This window comes from Fukomys damarensis, unplaced genomic scaffold, assembly GCF_012274545.1.
Source record: "Fukomys damarensis isolate Sample0158 unplaced genomic scaffold, DMR_v1.0_HiC HiC_scaffold_36, whole genome shotgun sequence".
Lineage (NCBI taxonomy): Eukaryota > Metazoa > Chordata > Mammalia > Rodentia > Bathyergidae > Fukomys > Fukomys damarensis.
Genome location: NW_022900948.1, coordinates 49,425,365 through 49,435,497, shown reverse-complemented (window position 1 = coordinate 49,435,497; position 10,133 = coordinate 49,425,365). Strand labels below are relative to the sequence as shown.

General features: G+C 51.8%; 1 protein-coding gene across 1 annotated transcript; it reads left to right on the top strand.

The window, feature by feature from the left end:
* Positions 1-580: 580 nt before the first annotated feature.
* Zmynd19 (zinc finger MYND-type containing 19) lies at positions 581-6,580 on the top strand. The gene is made up of 5 exons (XM_019205230.2): positions 581-640; positions 1,794-1,900; positions 2,601-2,741; positions 5,220-5,400; positions 5,735-6,580. Exons 2-5 carry the CDS (start codon positions 1,800-1,802, stop codon positions 5,876-5,878), a joined length of 567 nt encoding a protein of 188 aa, XP_019060775.1. The 5' UTR covers positions 581-640; positions 1,794-1,799; the 3' UTR covers positions 5,879-6,580.
* Positions 6,581-10,133: the final 3,553 nt, after the last annotated feature.

Genomic DNA, 10,133 nt, shown 5'->3' with positions numbered 1-10,133 from the left:
CCAGCTCCGAAGGGAGGGGAGAGCGGGGCAGGTGAAGTCCGGTGAAGGGAAATGGGCTCGGACGCTAGGAGAGAGTTAGGAGTAAGGGGGGTGGAGGAGGACTGCTGAGGCTGGGGCTTTATTATTAGGGAACGAGGTCTGGGCGGCCCTGAGACCCCTTCTAAACCAGGAATCTATGCACGAATGTTAGCCTTTCAAGCTCTTCTTAGGAACATTTCAGGAAGAAAACTGAGAAGGTAATCCAGTGAGCACGTGTGCCGTTGCTAAAGCATAAGGGCCAGCCTATCTTTCAACTCCACTGAAACCATCCCTGTGGGCACTGGTGCAGAAAACTTTGGTGCAGCCTGTTAGAGTTGGTCCTGTGTGAATAGATATTGGAGCCCTGTAGCCGCTTCACTGTGCAGACAAAAATGAGCCATGACTTGCTTTCAACACGTCTGCCCCAGGCCTAGTGGGGTGGAGCAAGGCCCTCACCTGCTCATCTGGAAAAGATGCATCTAGTCCTGCTAAATAAAGCTTAAATTGTCAGTGTCTTCACACTTATCCCATGTGTAATGGTTTGATGTGTGTTCATTTACAGACCAAGTACACGCTGATAGACGAGCAGGATATCCCGCTGGTGGAGAGCTACTCCTTCGAGGTGAGGGCAGCCTCTGTATACATGCTGCTCTGGTTGGGTGCTGGGAGTGCACACAGGAGGAGTGAGTTTCCTACCTGGACTGTAATAATGAGGTACAGCCCACAGGGGATTTCAGGTGCCAGCCACTGTTGCCGAAGCCCAGGCTCCACACAACTGTGCCCCCCCCATATGAAAGTGGTCTTTCTTTCTTCTCACCTGTTGCTACCTCTTGAAAATACTGCCTTTTGTCGTGCTTTTGATTGGATGTCTGTTAAAGTGGGTGGTGTGTTTACCTGCTTCTGTTGGTCTCCGTCATCTCTGCATTGAAGCCATATGTATGTAGTCCCTTCCTAGGGGTCTTAGTGAAGAGCCCCTGCTCTGCTATAGGTGGCTGTGGCTCCTCCTCTGTGGTCAGTGGTCCCACACCACTCTTTCAATTTCTTTTTTTTTTTTGTACCAGGGATTGGACTCGGGTCTTTGCGCTTGCAAGGCAGGCCACCAAACCACTGAGCTAAATCCCTGGCTCCACACCACTCTTTCATCTCGGTTTCGCTCTTGCTGGATTGTGGGCTTTTATAAGGATGGGAAATTTCTGTCTGTAGGTTTGGTTTTTTTAATTGATTATGTATTTTTTTTTTTGAGATAAAGTTTTACCATACTGTCCAGGCTATCCTTGAACTCACAGTCCTCCTGATAGCTGGAATTACAGGTATGCAACACCACTGTCTGCCTGTTCACAGTATTTTGCAAGGAGTTGTTCTTGAGGTTTTCTTGCTAACGTGGAGGACAGAGTTGGGACATGGATGGTGTTTGGTGCTCTATGTCAGTGGGAGCCCCTGGAGACTCCTAGTATCTCCACACTGGCACTTGTCCCTGTGGCTGTTGTTTCGCTTGATTTTTCTTTCTTTCTCTTTTCTTTTTTTTCCAGTTACTCAGGATTGAACCCAGCGTCTTCATGCTGAACTGCATCCTCAGCTACTTTTTTATTTTTCAAGACAGGGTCTTACTAAGTTACCCAGGTTGTTCAATCTTGCCATCCTCCTGCCTCAGCTTCCCAGAGTGCTGGGTCACAGGGGTGCACTACCATTCCTCGCTTTGCTTGATTTTCCTAAGTGGGATTTGAGATATTGCTGAGAATTGGAGGCTTTTAACAGACCTTTCTTTATTCTTTCAGGCTCGAATGGAAGTAGATGCAGACGGAAATGGTGCTAAGATATTTGCATATGCCTTCGACAAAAATCGAGGCAGGGGATACGGCAGGCTCCTCCATGAGCTGCTGTGGTGGGTATTTTCTGGCTGCCTTATTTCTACCAGGTCCTGTGGGGCTCTGGTGGGCATGGGCTGCTGGAGGCAGCAGAGCCCGCACCAGGTGGAGCTGAACTGACCTCACTGGAATTTATGAATTACTTGTGTACTTTGCCACTAATGAAGGGAAAGGTGAATTTGCATGTAGTGGCACCAAGTGGGCTTTCTGCTGGGGCGGATCTTCTGTCCCCCCCGCTTTTGGTACCAGGGATTGAACTCAGGACCTTGAGCTTTCAAGGCAGGTGCAGTGCCCCTGCTAAATTGGGGTGGGTCTTCTGGAAAAGAAGGGTTCTTTCTTTGCCAGCCTTGTGCTAAGCTTGGCGGTAGGATATGGGCCCCTGCTCCTTGGTATGTATACACAGTGGGGCTCAACTGTGGATACCATTCACTAGCAGAGATTAACTCCAGGCTGTCTTTATAGGTGGATTTGGGGCTCCATCTTGTCTGTCTGTGTCCACACCTTAAATCCAAGTCAGAATCATCCATGTGATCCCCATTCTGTCTGGGCAAGGACTTGGGTTCCTTTTGGCCATTCTTCACAAGTGTCCCCATCAGTAGGATGAGGAAGTTCAGACCCTGTTGCTGGTGTTTCTTGTTGGACTTGCAGACCTTTGTGCCTAAGCAGAAATACCTGTGAGGCACAGAGGCAGCACTCTAGGGAATTGTTTTTTCCTAGGGAGCGTCACAGGGGCGGCGTGGCTCCTGGCTTTCAGGTGGTGCATCTCAATGCTGTGACTGTGGATAATCGCCTGGACAACTTGCAGCTGGTGCCATGGGGCTGGCGACCCAAAGCTGAGGAGACCTCCGGCAAACAGAGGTGGGCTTTCCCAGCCACACCTCCTGCTGTGCCCCTGATGTCTCTGTATGCCTTCCTCTACACACCAGAGACCTTTCCCCACATAGCGTGAGGGCCTCCAAGGTTTCATTAGAGGGTGGGATATTTTGATGGTTCGCTCTTTGAGTCAATTGGGTGATAATTGGCTCTAGGAACCTTACAGCGGATGGGATGGGTGGAGGCTAGCATTGGGCCACTCCCTTGCAGCTTCCTCCTGTGCACAGACCTGGTCTCTTTGTCACCTTCTTTGAGAGGGTCTTCCTGACTAGTTGAAGGAAGCAAGGATACTGTGGTTCCATGGGTTGGCTTTTTGGCCTTGGCCGGGCTCTCCATGTTCCTGAAAACTTTTTGCATGACCTTCTTGCTTGGCATTGCAGTTCTGCTGGTCAGGACCAACCCAGCTGTGAGACTCACAGAGTTCTTGGGAAGAGCCAGGGACTAGCAGGACAGGGTTCAGGAGCGAACTGGGCCCTGGGGTACCCAGCCTTATGTGTGTCATTGGTGGCTTAGTGTAGCCTTTCTTGATGTCAGTGCTCACTGCCATAGCAGATGGGTGGTAGGTTTGGGGTGGTGTGCAGGACCTTTACAGTCAGCCTCTCTGGGTCGTGCCATAGCCCTGCACTGCTGAGATAGAAGTGGTGATGTGAGGGGACAGTCCCTGGGCCATTGTCTAGGTCTGCGGACTACATGCTTTACACATTCTTTGTAGACCTCACAGAGTGAAGGCAGAGCCTATGAGTGCCTTGGCTGTTGGTTTTGTTCCTGCCCTTATATCAGTGTTTTGGCACTTAATGTCCTGTTACTCCCACCCGCACCAGGGACTGAACCCAGGGCCTTAACACTGAGCTACAGCTCTAGCTATTTTAAAATTTTTCTTTTTTTTGGGATGGTGATGGTGGGTGATAACGTCTGGCTATGTAATTCAGACTGACCTAGAACTCACTATGTAGCCCAGGCTAGACTCAAACTTGAGATTATTCTCCTGCCTCAGCCTTCCAAAGGCTGGGATTTTTGTTTGCCACCATGCCTAGTTTGAACTTTGGTTTTGAGACAGTCTCACTGAGATGCCCAGTCTGGCTTGAGCTTGTGATCGTCCTGCCTCAGCCTCTCTGAGTGCAGGGATTTCAGGCGTGTGCCTCTATGTCTAGTCAAAGTTGAGTAGGCTATTTATCTTTGGGGGATTATGTTAGTTTTGACCTTGGGTTCAAGTAAAAGAAGCTGAGCTGAAGTTGGCTGAAGCAGAGAGTGAGCTCTTACAGGACAGTGCCACCACCTCCACTTGTACTATATCTGGGACTCTTTCTTGCATTGGAGTGGACACCAGCAGTAGCAGATCCCCTGGCCACCTTCGCTGCCTCCATGTACCACTCCCACCCATGTCACCAGCATGGGCGTGTCTGCTGTGATCTGGCTCTCCTGTGGCTGAGTGTTTTTACTCCTCTAAATACCCCCTGAAGTCACAGACACAGTAATGGCAGCTATGAACCCATTTGGAAAAAGGGCATAGGGCTGGAATTGGTCCATTGGCTTAGGCCCCTGCTGTGGCTACTGGGGGATGAGTCCTGACAAGGCTGTGCCTCAGAGGCAGCTACTGCTGGTGGAGGTGGCCTAGGTTGGCCACCATTTAGAATTCAGGAGTGTGCAGTCAGCTTCTGGGTCTGGCCCCAGGCCAGGAGCAGCGAAGATTGCCTGAGGGGTAAAGTCCCAGCTGCCCTGGGCTTGTGCCCTCTCTGTGGGCTGGGAGAAGGACGCTGGCTTCCCCCAGGCTTTGGCTTCTGCTCTGCTTCCCTCTCAGTGAGCAGTGGTCATGATGGGGTGATGAGTTCAGCCCCTGCATGGTGTGTGCCCCACTCTAAACCTCCAGAGGATGTTCCTGAGCATTAGCTGTTTTGCAGGGCCTTCTGGAAGGGCTCAGGAAGCAGCCTGAGGCTTTTCCACACACCAGACCTTCTAGTCAGTGGCATTGAGGATAGGCTGGCTAGAGGGGGGATGGCGGTTCATCAGCTTCTTGGCTCCCAGGGTATGGGCTGTGCCCCCTGAAGTCCAGGCAGGGGTTGGGTTCCCTATGCTCTGGCCAGGGGCTTAACAGTGCCGTGTGTGCTGTTCAGACCTCAGTCCTTTGTTTAATTCTCGGTAGTGCCTGGCTTACCTAAGCAGTAGGAGTTTATCAGAAGGTCACAGGGCAGCTCCCAGTGTCAGAGTGGAAGTAGCTGTGGGGCCACAGGGGCCCCCACCAGTCCAGGGCAAGAGGGGCTGACGTCCATGTTTGTGCCCGCTTTGTGCCTTTAGTCAGTTACTGAGCAGAGAGAGAGGCAGTGCTTGTGTGCAGTGGGAGGACAGAATGCTGAGCCAGAGTCCAGTTGTTGGGACACAGATTGGGCTGAGGGTGTCCTGGCGTCACATTGCCCCTTGTGCTGATGCTTTCTAACAGGCATGCACTGAGGTTCTGCTTTCTTTCAGGGAACAGAGCTTGTACTGGCTTGCGATCCAGCAGCTTCCCACAGACCCCATAGAAGAGCAGTTCCCTGTCCTGAATGTGACCCGGTACTACAATGCCAATGGGGACGTGGTGGAAGAGGAGGAGAATTCCTGTACCTACTATGAATGCCACTACCCGCCCTGCACAGCCATCGAGAAGCAGGTGCCGCAGCTCCTAGGCTGCCCACCACACCCACACTGCCACCCACCTGTGGTCCGGGGTCCACCCCAGTAGACCCTGGGTGCCTCTGTTGCTCTCCCACCAGGGTAGCTTTCCCTTTGTTGTTGTACCCACTCAGGTGGGCATTCCTGTCCCCATGCATGGATCTTTTTGTGTTTGCTTGTGGTGCCGGGGCTTAAACCCAGGCCTTCCATGCTGGACAAGCGCTCTGCCACTGAGTTGCACCCCAGCCAGGGCATGGGGTTCTGTTAGGCCCTTCCAGGTTCCAGGAGGTACCCCCCACATGAAAGTGAAGCCATGATGGTCTATGTTTCAGCTCCGGGAGTTCAACATCTGTGGGCGTTGCCAGGTGGCCCGGTACTGCGGCTCCCAGTGCCAGCAGAAGGACTGGCCTGCCCACAAGAAGCACTGTCGGGAGAGGAAGCGACCCTTGCAGCACGAGCTTGAGCCGGAACGATGACGGGCAGTGGAGCAGTCATGCTGCAGGCTGTGGCTTCCAGCTCTTCTGTGGATACAGCGGAGACTGGCGGTTGAATCTGGAGGTGCTGAGGAAGCCAGTGTCTTGGCCCAGTCACCTTGAAACTTCCTACAGCACACACAGTTTGTGGGGACAGTGCCCTCCAGTGTTAATCTCCACCAGAGACAAGGGGGAGGTTCCCCAGGACGTTTCTCATTATTTATATGTTAATATGTTTGTAAACTCATGTACAGTTTTTTTGGGGGGGAGACAAGGGAATGGTTAGAAACTACAAATAGAATCACTTGCTGAAATCCTCAAGTAGCAAACAGTTGGCTGTGTATCTAGAAACTGTCATGTAGCTGAGCTTCAGTCCTTGGCAGTGGGGCCCAGGTGTGGCCTGCACAGGTCGAGTCTGAAAGGGCAGAGTAAAGGGGTGGAACTGTCTCTGTCTTGGCTGTCCTCTCCTCTCCCTGTGCAGTGTAGGTTCAGGCTGGCTTCAGTGTGGACTCAGCCATGTGGCGTGGATGGGAGAACCTACCCTGATTCCACACGGCCTCTTGAGGAGCAGAGTGTGCCGGGCCTTTCTCTGGAGCTTGACCGGCAGTGCTGGTGGCAGGGGCTGTGGGATCTCACTGTGTTAGTTTTCTCTTAGTGCCGAGATAAAACACCCAACATCCAAAGTTAAAGGGGAAAAGGTTTATTTAGCTCAGTTTGTAGAAGTTTTAGTCCATAATCAACTGGCTTCAAGGCAGAGGGGCAGAGAAGGGTCAACAGTTCATGGTAGGCAGACTATAGCAAAGCAACAAGAGAGTTTTAATGGCTGCTTCCTGCCCCTTTTATTCAGACTACCTCGGATGGGTAGCACCCATACCCTCAATCCTAGTACCTGCAGGCCTAGCATTGTACTATGAGTCAGTCACACACTAGATTCTGCCACCTCTGAAAAAGTCCCACCTACAGCTGCATGAGGCTTTTGGCAGGACATTAGACACAGCTATAACTCACCTTGTCTTACACATGGTGCCACCAGGGTCAGAATGAGCTGCCCAGAAAAATACAGCAGGCCTTGGAGGTACCTAGATTCCACGTGGGTCCCTGTGCTTCCGTTTGGGGAGCAGCATCTGAGGGCTGCTCAGTACCTCCAGCAGCTGCAGGGAAATAAATCCTGCTTTGTGGCTGTGAGCTTGCCTGTCCTGAGCTCCAATCTGCCGTCCAACCTGGCCTCATATTGGTCTGTGTCTTAGTCACTTTCCTGTCACTGGGGTAGAATATCTGATGTCTGCAACTTAAAGGAGGAAAGGTTTGTTTGAGTTCAGGATTTCAGACATTTTAGCCCATGTGTGGCTGGCTCCAGAGCAGGAACTAGAGGGGTGTGCCAGAGAAAAGCTGCTCAACCCATGCGGCCAGGAAAATGCGCTGGGGACAAGAATTCACCTTTCTGGGTTAGGCCCCAGTGACCCATCCCCTCCAACCAGACTCTGTCTCCTAAGACCTATGAACTGTGAGTACTCTTCTGCCCACGATTCCCAAAGCCCCACTGGAACACAGAAGATGGACATATTTTACATAAACAATAGACTGTGAGTTCCTGTTATCCCCTCTTTTGTGGAACTGGGAATTGAACCCAGGCCCTTTGCATTGAGTTACATCCCCAGTTCTTTTTCTCTTCAATACTGAGGCAGTTTCGCTAAGTTGCCCAGGTTGAGGCCAGTCGAGATTCTCCCTCTGCTTCCGACAGTGCTGGGATTATAGGCATATGCCATTGTGGCTGCCTGTCTGTCCCAGTGACTGAACCTTTTAAAGTTCTTCAGTGAGAGAAACTGCCCACTGTGGTGCACATGCTGTAGGTTCTCCACTGCCCTATCCCCTCACATAGCACTTCTGCCAAATTCTAGGATTCTCTTAGGTGCTCCTTGCTGTCCCTGGTGGAGTATGGCCCTTTGGTGGCTTTTGGTCTGTGAGCAAGGCGCTAGAGAAGCGGGCAAATCCTGACTACAGAATAGCACCGTGATCACTGTTGGGGTATTTTCTGGAGCTTGGGGAACTCCGTGTGCCCTTGGACCTGCGCCAGGAGGTCCCACCAAGGTTCCTGAAGGTGAGGGATGTTTTTTGCTGAATGAATGGGATCCTGCTCAGACCACAGGTTGAGCCGCCTTGGGAAGGGGAGGGAGGTATGTGTGACTCCAGCACAGTGCTTTATGTAGATGGCCCCTGGCTTGAGCCTGGAGCATCCTGGAGCTGTAGTAATCTTGCTTCATCCAGGGTCCAGCAGAGTCCAGGACAGCTGGGATGGAGGAACCTGGGTGTTTGGCATGTTGGGCTTAAGTGAACTTTGATGGCTTTTGCACAATGGCTCTGAGGATGAGTTCCACACTGCAGGCCTTGGTCTTTGTGTCCTTTAGAGAGTGGCCAGGTTGGGACATGAGCCTGTCCATATCCCCTGCCCAATAGATCTGCCCTGCATTCACAACCTCAGCAGAAAGTGACATTGGTCTCACAAGTGACCCATAGGGGGACGGCTCTGGGTGTGCTGGGGGCGCCTTTCCTCCTTGCCTACTCTTGGCAGCACAGATGCTTCTCTGCAGGTGGGGTCTGCAGGCTGCTTTCATTCCTGTTTGCTTCCCTGGTCCCTGTGGCTCCTCCTCTGAGGATCCTGACCTTGTCCTCGTAGCTGGTCCATGAGGGTGTGCAGGGGCACTGAGGTGGGTGAAGCCTGTTTCTACTCTGTCCGTGGTAGGCTGCTTGGCTTCAGTGTCCTGTGGCTGACAGATGGGAGCTTGAGGTTGGTCTGAATGCCTCCCTGTTTTCCCTGCTGCGTCTGCCTCAGCTGCTGCCCACCTCCTGGTCCTGGAGGTGGGTTTCCAGCCATGGCTTTGCTGCAGCCTAGGGCTGGATACCCAGGTATCCCCTGGCTCTCTTGTCTCTGTGTCACCTATACAAACAGTGGCCCAAAACAATAGGGAGGACTGTCTTGGTTTTGGAGGCCAGGAGTTTTCATCCAATTGCCCAAAACACATCCCTTGAAGCACTAGGGAGAGAGGTGTTCCGTGTTCTCTCTGTCAGTGTCTACTAGCACTGCCTTGTACTACTTGACTTGACTACTGACTTGACTACTACTGGCTTGTATATGCTCATTCCAGTCTTCAAATGATGGTGCTGTGTGTCCTTGGTCTTCTACTTCTGTCCAGGTGTTCCTCTTCATAAAGATATCTGTTATAAGCCAGGCGTGGTGGCACATGCCTGTAATCCCAGCACTCAGGAGGCTGAGGCAGGAGGATTGTGGTGAGTTCGAGACCAGCTTGGGCTACATAGTTCCAAGTCAGTCTCAACTACATAGACCCTGTCTCAAAAAAACAAAACAAAACATCTGTTATATTCCATCTGGGCCCACCCTAATGCTACAGCTGAGTGGGCGAAAATGGCCCAGGTTCTTGTATACAACAAGGAAAGAATGGCCAAGTGTATACCTCCTAGTATGCAGTGAGTTCATTGAAAATTACAAGGCAGCAGCAGGAACAGGCAGAAGGGCAAGGTGGGCCAGAAGTGGTTTGTAACTCAGGCTTCTGGTATGTGCAGGGTCAGACACCTGCTGGTTTCTCTGTGCCTCCCACTATCTCTGATGTCTGCAATCTTTGAGACCTGCTAAGCTTAAGCCTGAATAATCCTTCCATTTTAACTTTGTTTTGTTTGTTTTTTGAGACAGAGTTTCATTATGTATTTCAGACTGCCCTGGAACTCACTATCTAGCCCAGGCTAGTCTCAAACTCGCAGGATCCTCCTGCCTCAGCCTCCCGAGTGCTGGGATTACAGGCGTGTGCCACCATGCCTGGCTTCATTCTGTTTGGACCTCGACCAGAGAATAAGCAGTCGTTTACACACACTGAACAAAGGTCACATTCTGAGATCCTGGGGGTTAAGACTTCAACATATCTCAATGCTCAAATGCTCAAGTCCCTTCCCTAGGATATTCTGTAGAATCTGGGACTTTTTTTTTTTTTTTGAGACAGGGTCTCAGTATATAGCGCTGAGTGGCCTTGAACTCCCAGCGATCCTCCTGCCTCAGCCTTTCAAGTGCTGAGAACACAGGCGTGCGCCACCATGCCCAGCTAGCCCGGGAAATTTCTCGAGGGGCTTTAGCATCTGCCCAGCGTCCAAGGGGAGATCGTATTTCCCTCCTGCTTCCCAGACCGCGGCCTCCTCCGCGTCTCGGTGCGCCCGTGTGCTGCGCGCTCCCCACGCGGTCTTTTCCATGGCC